This window comes from Chanodichthys erythropterus, chromosome 22 (genome assembly GCF_024489055.1).
Source record: "Chanodichthys erythropterus isolate Z2021 chromosome 22, ASM2448905v1, whole genome shotgun sequence".
Taxonomy (NCBI): domain Eukaryota; kingdom Metazoa; phylum Chordata; class Actinopteri; order Cypriniformes; family Xenocyprididae; genus Chanodichthys; species Chanodichthys erythropterus.
In genome coordinates, this window is record NC_090242.1 from 16,804,827 (window position 1) to 16,817,062 (window position 12,236).

The 12,236-nt window shown below is 36.6% G+C and overlaps 1 protein-coding gene across 1 annotated transcript in view; it reads right to left on the minus strand.

Annotated features, from left to right (window-relative positions):
* Positions 1-12,236, minus strand: part of cacna1bb (calcium channel, voltage-dependent, N type, alpha 1B subunit, b) — a 194,733-nt gene continuing 182,497 nt past the window's right edge. The window contains exons 43-51 of the mRNA XM_067376885.1: positions 11,815-11,922; positions 11,438-11,547; positions 10,782-10,939; positions 10,548-10,677; positions 9,419-9,529; positions 7,879-7,917; positions 4,296-4,551; positions 636-859; positions 1-549 (exon numbers count right to left, since the gene is read on the minus strand). Coding sequence (XP_067232986.1) covers positions 1-549; positions 636-859; positions 4,296-4,551; positions 7,879-7,917; positions 9,419-9,529; positions 10,548-10,677; positions 10,782-10,939; positions 11,438-11,547; positions 11,815-11,922 — 1,685 coding nt within the window. The remainder of the gene's footprint in view (positions 550-635; positions 860-4,295; positions 4,552-7,878; positions 7,918-9,418; positions 9,530-10,547; positions 10,678-10,781; positions 10,940-11,437; positions 11,548-11,814; positions 11,923-12,236) is intronic.

Here is a 12,236-nt window from a genome sequence, read left to right on the forward strand (position 1 = left end):
CTAACACCAGTCATCTCTCTCAGTCTCCTGGTAGCTTCCAGATGCTCTGCCGCTCGAACCGGGTGCCGAGTTCACTCCGAGGGAGTAGTGATAGCCGTTGGGGACTCCGCTCTGGCTGCGCGAGAGCAGCGTGGAAGTGGAGGTTGCACCTGACGATGTGTAGGTGACGGAGGGTGCAGTCCTAGGGGAGCGGCCCGCACCGTACGTGCTCAAGGCATCGTGGAAGTCATCTGCTTCAGACAAGTGCGAGTCTTGCTGGAGGGGACCTATGTTGGGGTCAGAGCTGATACGAGTGACAGGCACGGGAGACTGGCGGTGAGCGTTACCGCTGAGTAGGGCATCGTGCTCTGACAGGCCACGACTAAGGCGAGTGGGGCAGGGCCCTGTAGACTGGGCAGTGTTGAGCTGGACCGGAGAGGAGTTGGCAGTCTTGTAGGCAACAGCCGGCCGAGGAGTAAGGGGCGTCTGAGGGAGTTGTCTACGCCCACGGCAGGGTGTGCTGGTGCCTGAGGTATGAGCGACTGAACTTCCTTTAGCAGTGTTAATTCCCTGAAACACAACAGAGAGAAGAAAGTATGAGTCGCTGCCAAAACAGCATGTTTAGAAGCTAGTGTGACCGAGAGAAACCACCTGACCTGTTTAAGCCTGTTTGGGTCATGTGGTTCTCCTGGCGATGTGGCCCGGCTGGGCCCGGCGGACACGCTGTGGCCATGTTCATGGCTGCCATAGCGGTCGCATGAGTAGTACCGCTGCTGTCTTTCCGCCGCTGAGGATGAATGGTGCTTCCTCTCGTGGGAGCGGCCACGGTCACGTTCCCGCGCTCGTTCCCTAGGCAATGACTCAGTGTTTGGATCTGCTGCTGTACAGAAAAACATCACATACTGTATATTAACCAGTCGATGTCCTGTTCAAAGAAGAATTTTGTATTTGTTTTTAAAATGTTAAAATATGATATTCTGTGGCATTTTCAAACCATTTCTTGTTTGTGTGTTGTGACCAGCCTGATTTAGCAATATTGACTCAACATCCTTCCATCAGAAATCATTCTAATATGCTGATTTGCTGCTCAAGAAACATTTCTTTCTATTATCAATGTTGAAAACAACTTTGCTGCTGTAGAAACCACAGAAAAATATGATACATTTTTCCAGGAGTCTTTGATGAACAGAAAGTTCAAAAGAACAGCATTTGTGTGTGTGTGTGTATTTGTGTGTATATATATATATATATTTATTTGAATATATAAAGGATTTAAATAAGCATCTTCACCAGGCTCCTATGTTTAGGAAAAGTTTATTAGTCAGTTATTGAAATGCCTTATTTTGAAAAATGTCACTTTAGTCAATTCATTGGTATTTAACAATATCTTTTTTTGCAAAAACCTCTAAGTCCTCCTCTTTGGACAACAAGACATAGTAAAATGTCAATTTCTGTCAGTTTTACAGCAACAAAAGGAACACTGTTGTGTTTACTTGCTACTCACAAAATCCTGTCATTGCCACTGTAACGATTTGCTGACAAAGAGAAGCATTTAGTGGTTTCTGCAAACAATCCGGTATTTCTGAATGGGCTGACGCTGGGATTTAGTGGATCTGAAGCGAAAGTATTTGATGAACGTATACTATATGCAGACAGCATTTGCTTAATATCATCTCTTTTGCATCTGAACTCTCTCTCTCTATATATATACATACAGTACAGTCCAAAAGTTTGGAACCACTAAGATTTTTAATGTGTTTAAAAGAAGTTTCGTCTGCTCACCAAGGCTACATTTATTTAATTAAAAATACAGTAAAAACAGTAATATTGTGAAATATTATTACAATTTAAAATAACTGTTTTCTATTTGAATATATTTGACAAAGTAATTTATTCCTGTGATTCAAAGCTGAATTTTCAGCATCATTACTCCAGTCTTCAGTGTCACATGATCCTTCAGAAATCATTCTAATATGCTGATTTGCTGCTCAAGAAACATTTATGATTATTTTCAATGTTGAAAACAGTTGTGTACTTTTTTTTCAGGATTCCTCGATGAATAGGAAGTTCAAAAGAACAGCATTTATCTGAAATACAAAGCTTCTGTAGCATTATACACTACCGTTCAAAAGTTTGGGGTCAGTAAGAATTTTTATTTTTATTTTTTTGAAAAGAAATTAAAGAAATTAATACTTTTATTCAGCAAGGATGCATTAAATCAATCAAAAGTGATAGTAAAGACATTTATAATGTTACAAAAGATTAGATTTCAGATAAACACTGCTCTTTTGAACTTTCTATTCATCAAATAATCCTGAAAAAAAATATTTTACACAAATATTTTGTACAATTGTACACATTTAATGTTTCATGAGCAGCAGATCAGCATATTAGAATGATTTCTGAAGGATCATGTGACACTGAAGAATAAATTACTTTGTGAAATATATTGAAATAGAAAACAGTTATTTTAAATTGTAATAATATTTCACAATATTACTGTTTTTACTGTATTTTTAATTAAATAAATGTAGCCTTGGCGAGCAGACGAAACTTCTTTTAAAAACATTAAAAAATGGTTCCAAACTTTTGGACTGTACTGTATGTATATGCACACACACACACACACACACACACACACACACACACACACACACACACACACACACACACACACACACACACACACACACACACACACACACACACACATAGTTCATAAACTAAACTATATAGTTAATAAACTAATTTACATCTATTATCAAATAACTGAGAGAATGCTTAAAATAATTCTTAAAATTAAAATAAGTCTTAAAATCATTTCATAAAATCATTTCAAAAATTAATTATTTTTTTCTGCTTTAGTCCTCTCCCTATTATGTCAATAAACAAGCGTGTTCATGTAGTGAATAAAGATGTGTAAAGTAATTTGTATAAATAATGCACGAAAAAAGAATGTGGGTTGTGTACTTAAAAAAATGTGAATTTTTCAATTTAATTAAATGATTAATTATTAATTTCTCATTTTTTTTCTGCTTATATTCTCCTCCAAGTGTGTCAATAAACAATGGTATCCATGCACCAGGGCCTTTTAACTGAGCTGTAAACACCAGACACTGCCCAACACTAATCGAAACCACTGTGTATTCAAAACACCAGAGGGCACTTATATATCACAACAAAAGGGCTGGTGACTTGGTGTGTGTGTGAGCCCTGCTGTTTGGTGTTGTGATCTTTGACTACAGAGGAACAAAAACATGTAGAGGAAGATGTATGTGGGTGTCTGTATGTGTTTGAAATCTGAGTACAAACACACCCAAGTGAAATGAGCTTTCAGTGAATTGATATATTGCCCTGTTTCAACTCAGTCAAAGCTGACCGATGTATTAACAGCAGAGCCAGACTCAGGCTGAGAGACATGTTTACGTTCCAGAGTTTCTAAGAACAGAATGAGAGGAGTAGAGAAAGAAAAGGGTAGAAGTCTTGTATTAAAGAACTAGGAGGTGGTTCATTTTGTCATTCTGAGAGCGATCAAGAGCTGCTTTTTCTCAAATGCTGACTTTCCCAGTCACGCCACAAACTGGCAAAGAAACAAACATCAGAAATAATTCAAAAGCACATTTTCTAGCAATGGTTTGTAAGCCCCACTCTCAGTCAAAGACAGAGGTTGACAAAGTAAATCCCAGACCAAAGCGCTTTGGAGAGCAATAAAGAGTCTTTTCCTCGATAACCTGATCACTATAATCCTTAAAAGAATTTACATCACTGTGCTAAGCAAAGGAAGCTGGGATTTTCAACGAGTACTCCATTTTTCTTCATAATCCTTAAAGATTTTACAGACCTATATATGGCAAATGTCAAATCTTATATAAAACTGTAATTTATTAATAAAAAAACATATAAAACTGCATACCAAAGCCCAGATTTTAACGAGTTGCTATGTGGCTGCTAGGGTGTTCTAGTGGGTGGATGACGTAAAATTATTTAAAGATGAAGTATGTAAGATTTTTATGTTAAAAGTTTTTTGTTTATTAACTACTATTAGTATGCTATTCATGGGTTTATCTCCCCCAAAAGTGTGGGTGTAAGAGTTTGTCTGTAGCAGGCTGAGTCAGAGGGTGTTTAGTCTGTTAATATTATATTATATAGAAGTCTTACAGTCTTATTGGGGAATATTGTGTTAGACAGAGGGGACCTTTGAATCAAAAAGGTTGAGATCTACTGTCTGGCTCTGTACTGGCTGTATGATATTCACTATTTTCTTTCACATGGATGTGCTGAAGAGTGTAAAAGAATGAGATGAAAATCAAGCCCACCTGTGGGCGGTGGCTGCTCCTCACTGATGGCTCGATCCAGTGATTTGTGCTTCTTGTCTCTGCGCCGCTGGCAGCGGTGATGATGATGGTGATGATGATGATGGGCTCGCTCCTTCTCTCTCTCCTGAGCGAGGGTCTGACCTGAGGCCATCTGGGGCCTCTCCAGGTCATATTCGCTCAGATTGACCTCTCGCACCCCTCTCTGAGGAGTCAACGAGGACGTAGACCGCCGCATGGGACTCACGTCTGCGATAGGCTGTGCAGCAGAAATAAATTGTGTTAACATGTGAAAGATGAAGAAAGGAGATAAAGGACAGGACACATATCTAGCACAGTACTAGAATGACTAGAGTTTCAGACCACTAGACCTGTCACAACAGACGCACAACACCAGCTGAGCATGAAAACACACTTTCACTGAATAGCGTCGTTCAGCCCGCTCCTGCGGACCCACACGCGTGTCGGAAAACAGTGGAACATCGTCACGGTCGATGCAAACACTCTGCTGTTTGAATGCTGTCATCGATTCGTCTCTTATACACACGGACTGGACGGCTGGAATAGTTGCTGCATGAACTATCCACAGCCAAGCAGTGGTCACTGATCGATAAAGAGTCACTGGAGCTTTTCTTGGTTAACTGTTGCTGTTCCATGTATACAAATAATCTATGTATGTCTGTAAATCTGTATTCATATAGTATAATGTAAATACAGTGTACATGTGCATTTACAGTCTCAAAAAGATGAATTAATGTTAAACTGGCCTAAAAGTGACTTTAAGGCAGACTCTTTAGAGGATCCATGACCACTGCTTGATGACTGGAATTTCTATTTTTGTAGTCTTCTACAAACACTCACTAGTGCCGCCCAGTGGCATAAGATTTCAGAAACTCTAAGAAGCAGTGCATCCCCTTTCCACATAGCTTGAGCAAGAAAAGTTTATTTTGCTTTGTTGCATTCCTGAATACTTGGTTCGAATCTAATCGATCCACAAAATTTGGAATTATGAAGTTTTCTGTAGTTCATTCATTATATTTAGTCCCCCCAATCCAACTCCCATTCAAAAGCTTAGGGTCAGTAATATTTTTTTTTTAAAGAAATGAATACTATTATTCTGCAAGGACAAATTAAATTGATCAAAAGTGAGAGTAAAGACATTTATAATATTACAAAAGATTTCCATTTTAAATAAATGCGGTTCTTTCAACTCTATAAATTCATCAAATAGCCTACTGAAAAAAATGGATAAAGTTTTCCAAAAAAAATATTAAAGGTGCCCTAGAACTTCTTTTTAAAAGATGTAATATAAGTCTAAGGTGTCCCCTGAATGTGTCTGTGAATTTTCAGCTCAAAATACCCCATAGATTTTTTTTAATTCATTTTTTTAACTGCCTATTTTGGGGCATCATTAACTATGTACCGATATATAGGTTGCGGCCCCTTTAAATCTCGTGCTCCCCCGCCCCCGGAGCTCGCGCTTGCCTTGAACAGCATAAACACAGTTCACACAGCTAATATAACCCTCAAAATGGATCTTTACAAGATGTTCGTCATGCATACTGCATGCATGCGTCGGATCATGTGAGTATAGTATTTATTTGATTCTGAATGAGTTTGATAGTGCTCCGTGGCTAAAGATAACATTACACACTGTTGGAGAGATTTATAAAGAATGAAGTTGTGTTTATGAATTATACAGACTGCACGTGTTTAAAAATGAAAATAGCAACGACTCTTGTCTCCGTGAATACAGTAAGAAACGATGGTAACTTTAACCACATTTAACATGCTAACGAAACATTTAGAAAGACAATTTACAAATATCACTAAAAATATCATGTAATCATGGATCATGTCAGTTATTATTGCTCCATCTGCCTTTTTTCGCTATTGTCCTTGCTTGCTTACCTAGTCTGATGATTCTGCTGTGCACAGATCCAGACGTTAATACTGGCTGCCCTTGTGTAATGCCTTGAACATGAGCTGGCATATGCAAATATTGGGGTCGTACATATTAATTATCCCGTTTGTTACGTAACAGTCAGTGTTATGTTGAGATTCGCCTGTTCTTCTGAGGTCTTTTAAACAAATGACATTTACATAAGGAGGAAACAATGGAGTTTGAGACTCACTGTATGTCATTTCCTTGTACAGAACTCTTGTTATTCAACTATGACAAGGTAAATTCAATTTTTAATTCTAGGGCACCTTTAAGCAGTAATATTAATCAACAATGATAATAATAAGAAATGTTTCTTGAGCACCAAATCAGCACATTAGAATGATTTCTGAAGGATCACGTGAGACTGATAAATTACATTTTTAAATATATTAAAAACCAAAACATTTATTTAAAATTGTAATGATCTACAATATTACTGTTTTTACTGTATTTTTGATCACATAAATGCAGCCTTGCTGAGCATAGGAGAGTTCTTTCAAAAACATTCAAAAATCTTTCCGACCCCAAAATTTTGAACGGTGTATGTTTATAATCAGTGTTGAGGGTACCACATTACAAATAATGCGAGTTATGTAATCAGATTACTTTTTTTCAAGTAACTAGTAAAGTAACACATTACTTTTAAATTTACAACAAAATATCTGAGTTACTTTTTTAAATAAGTAACGCAAGTTACTTTGTTTTCCCATTTATTGACTGACAGCTCTCATGTCTATGTTAAGAGAAATGCAGAGGCGTTGTCTGCGCTATGTGTGAACATGATGGTTATTTTAGACTAGTTCTAGACTAAATGTGAACATACATTTACTCATTTACTTCTTCTTCTTTGTTCTATGCTCTGTATTCCAGAATGGCTGCACAGATGAAAGGCTTGTTTGTTTAAACTGCACCCTCTACTGTACAGATGTGAATTTGTACTTCCTTTAGCCTGAGGCTTATTCATTTCACTTTTGGTGTTGAAGGGCCTTTGTATTTGGCAAAAATATAACTTTTTATTATTATAAAAACAAACAAACAAACAGCCCGGATGAGAAAAAGTAATGCAAAAGTAATAACGCAACATAACGCATTACTTTCCATAAAAAAGTAACTAACGCAATTAGTTACTTTTTAGGGAGTAACGCAATATTGTAATGCATTACTTTTAAAAGTAACTTTCCCCAACACTGTTTATAATATATTTATATCGCTGAAAGATATGTGAAGAGAGGACTGCACTAATACAAATCAAAATGATACACAACCCACTAAATGAAACACACTCATACTTACAGTTAGCACCTCACAACATCCAAGATAAAATAAGCATTGCATTTTATTCTTTGCTTTTCATTTTGCTGTAACAAAACTGTGGTTAATCTATTCCATTACTTGTAAATGAGTTTTCCACAGTGATTAACTACTATATATGTCTTTGCAGTGCATGTCAGTTTTGTGTTTACCTCACCAGGCTAATATGAAGTGTGCCTGTATAAGTTTATTGGCCTGCTAAAAGAGTGTGGACTCTAAAAGAGCTGGAATGGACAAAGCACACACAAGCCAACATAAAAATGGAGTGGCTGGCAGAGAGAGAGAAAAAAAAAGAGAGAGAGCGATTGCAGGTGGAACACTTGTACATACTGCTAGATACGTTCCGGCGGTGTGGCGTAAGTGGCTCCGCTGTTGGACGGGAAGAGGAAGAGGACACATAGGTGAGGAGAGCAGGGCACACAGCTGTGGCACTCATGGACACAGCAACAGAGTGAGACAGGAGGAAAGAGATCAGAAGAGAGGGACAGAGTAAAGACTGGATGATGTTCATGAAGAGTTTAGATATCAAGATCCAGTATGGTCAGAAAATAGGTGGCTAAAAAGTAGGGATGGTGGAGAGATTGTTTGTATCGAAATAAAAGGTGGAGGAAAAGAGATTTGAGTGAGTTTGATGTTTTAAAGAGAGGTGGAGAGAAAGAAGAAATAGACAAGACAGGACGAGACAAGACAGGACAAGACTAAAGACAAGACATTATAACAAGGATGCTGAACACTGTTTGAGTCATTTAGCGATGTGGCAAAAATACAGAAAAAAAGTATGTACAGAAATAAATTACAGTTAAAAAGCAACATAAAATAATTACACTACAGCTGATAATGAGGAAAAAACCGAATATGAAACATGTAAAAACAAAATTACATTAGTGTTATTATTACTATAACTAAAATTATTTTTTTGGAGTATAACTGACATACAATACATTATAAATATTAGATGAAAAACTTTTACTTAAAAAAATTCTATTAGAAATTTTACCTTGGTAACTAACTGAAAATAAGTACTAAAGTAAAAAAAAATTAAGATAAATAGAAAGCTAAATTTTTAAATAACACAAACTACTGAAAATGACAAGATCACAAAATTGCTAAAACTTATACTAAAAAAAAAATTTAAAATATCAAAAACGCTAAAAAAGAACGAATTTCAAAATATTCATAAATACTACATTAAAATATAAACAATATTAAAATAAGAATTCTAGATATTTATATGATATAAATATAATGTAAAATAAATTAAAAGATTAAAATACAACAGATAAAAATAAGATAAACAGAAAAGATAAGTTAAAATATTCCTATATAGTTCGGTATACAGTATGTAGACTTTGCATTGTCCCCCTTCTTCTCCTTTACTCTCTCTCTCTCTCACACACACAAACACACTTCACTATATAAGTGAGGACCTCACAAGTATAGCCAAACCTGTACAAACACACACACACACACACACACACACACACACACACACACACACACACACACACACACACACACACACACACACACACACACACACACACACACACTCAACTGAGCTGAGGAGACAAAAATGTGTCTCACAGTGGAGACTCTTCTGACTTCCACCAATTAATTTGCTTGAACTTTTTATCTCCTCTCTGCATTCATTAATACACCCTCCCTATTGCCTCCATTCATCCATTCTTTCATACAGTTGCCCATTCATTCCTCTTCCCTGTATCTTCCTGCAGTCATACTCCAGCTGCCTCTTTCTTTGCAGAAATCAATTTTGTGAGAATAAGAAACAAAGGCTGTACAGCAGTTATATTCAACTCCCAACTCCCACCAGAATGACCTCATAAGGCCAACACATATAGGAGATGTTTACCTGAAAGCCAGCATTGAGTCTGGGCATGGAGGCAGCTCTGCCGTGACCCTCCAGCACAGGATACCCACCCACATCCGAGTCATTCTCCATGTCACTCATCTCAACTAATTCCTGCAACATATGTAGAGCCAGATAAAACAAATGCATAAATGAAATCTATGTAAAAAAGGAGTACACTTATATAAAAAAGTGCACATATTATTGAAATAATATACTTAAGTGCAAAATGAATAATGTTTTCTGACACTTAATTGCATGTTATTTGGAAGTAAATGTAGATAGTTTAAATTTACTTTAAATGTAACTGAACTTTAGAGTTTTTGACCCAGTCTGCCTTTAGTAGGACTTTATTACATCCTTACATCTAATTTCATAATTACTTCTATTGTCTTTGAAATATGGTTATTGTACTGCCGAATGTACTGACATTCGCATTTATGAAACCTAATTTTAGTACAAGTAGTGCAATTTAGCCAGACACAATAAATTTACACATTTTTAGTGCAATTTAGTACATTTATAATATATTAGCTTTAAATGTAATATTGAATAACACACTACAGTTACATTTATAATCAAGTATTTTACATGTGCTTTCGTATGATAGTCAACATCAAAATAAGTGTACTTAAAGCAAGACAAAAGATTATTAAAACATAATGATTAAAAAAATGCACTTTAAGGAAAAGCATATAATTTGATATTATTACAAAGTCATGAAAGTGTACTCTATAAGTACACTTAAGTGGCCTTTGTTTCAGTAATATTACAGTATATTATCTACAAGTGCATTTTTTTAAATATATACTTGTATACTATACTTACAAACTATACTATACTTATAATATACACTACAATATATAATAGATTTGAAGTATACTACTAGTGTAAAGTCAATGCAGTTAAGCACACTTCTTTGTAACAAAGAACTGAACAGTGAAAAGAAGTTACAGCAGTTACTAATGGTACAAACATTGTGTGTGGAATTGTTGCTGGTGGATGTGGCAGTTTTTACACATTCAATTTAAAGAAAGCCACAAAAAATATAGTTTAACTGACAAGTGCAGTAAATGGCTATAAATGTCCGACACCTAACTTACATAAGACTGACTATTTTGCAATAAATCACCTGAGATCTGTATGTGTTTGGCACGTCTTCCGATTGGCCACGTTGGAGAGGCCTTCTGTTCGCTTCCTGTGCAGCTTCCTGAGGTATGCCTCCTGAGGGAAACTTTTTCATGCCACTGCTCTGGCTTTGTCTTTGACACACAAAATTACACAAAAAAGATACATTCAAAAATAATAAACACAAAACACATTCTCAAAGGAAAGTATTTGAAGACCAGAATGGTAGAACACTCACACTGCATCCCCATTGGTCAGGTGAAAGGAGGTGGGCGGGGCCTCTGGCTGTGGTGTGGTCTCTAATTGAGAAGCAGGTAGGACTTGTGGCAGCATTGGCTCCTGATCGTGCAAGTGTGTGAGAGGAAGCATTGGTCTGAAGAGAACTCCGACTTTACTCTGAGGAGAAGACACAATATACACAAAGATGAGTTTAACGAGGACCACATTAATCAATTATTAATGACTCTTTGAGAAACTTTGTTACTAATAATTGAATTGATAATAAAGTATGGCTTTAATTTACATCTAACAAGGGATGCAAAGGGGCAGAAAATATCCGGGTAAATTTCCGGAAACTTTCCAGGATTTTTGGAAAGTTTCTGGAAATTTACAGAAAATTTTCCATCCTCTGGATCCCTACATCTAACATACTATTTCTAATATTAATTATAATTCTGAAGGTCACCATCTAATTGGTTGAATTCAGCAGGATTTCTTTAACGGCCTGGAAACAAAGCCGGGGTGATGCCAACCCCCCTCAAGGAAGACGAAATTAAATATATCCAAGAGTTTTACACGCCGGTTTCTGCCATCAGTCTGAAGGTCTGGCTATGTGAGACTAAAACTGTAGCAGTATATTCAGTTTTTAGCAGATCCCTCATGAAGATGCTCTACCTGTGTGCCTGGTGCAGCCTGCTGCTGTTGGAGTCTCTTGGCTCGGTTCTGCTTATAGTAGTCGAAAATCATCAGAGCAGCATAGACCTTCCCTACAGTCAATTCATTATCTAAGAGAGAGTGAAAAGGACATGAGGTATCATATGGACATTAGTGCAGAAGGAAAACTGATGTCCACTAGGTGGCAGCAAAAACTCAGAGATGCCACAAGCAAAACCAGACTGAATCACTCAGGTGGAAAACGGCATTAATATCATTTCAAATTGAAAACTCAAACTCCCATAACCATTTAATTAAGAATCCATATAAATGTTAATTGCTTTTTAAACAGAAATAGTCATTTTATAATGACATTTTTTTTTAAATGGAGGGCTTACGTTTATGAGGTGTCACCAGCAAGTCCACTGTTTTTGAAGATAAGCTAGGCCAAATTTTATTTATTTCCTTCCTTAACTCAGCATCACAAAGGCGCTGAGCCAGAACTCCTGGAAAAACAGCAAGAAAGCAAGTCGCAATAATGTTAAAAGAATCAAAATTAATAATTCCTGCAGACTTTAATATTCCCAGTGAGATTTCTTTTGTTGAGCTGTTAATGGATGTTATCTTATTCTTTAATCATATTTTGCACCAAGTAAAAGATTGAATAAAAGTCAAAGTCAGAGCAGAAAGCATCATTCAATTAAGTTGTAACGTTTTTAAATTAATTAAGGCTGATGAAACAAAGCAGTGACTGGTGAAAAGTCTGCTGAAGCAGATGGACAGTTAAAGGAGCTTTTGACATATTGAAGTGACTCTGTGC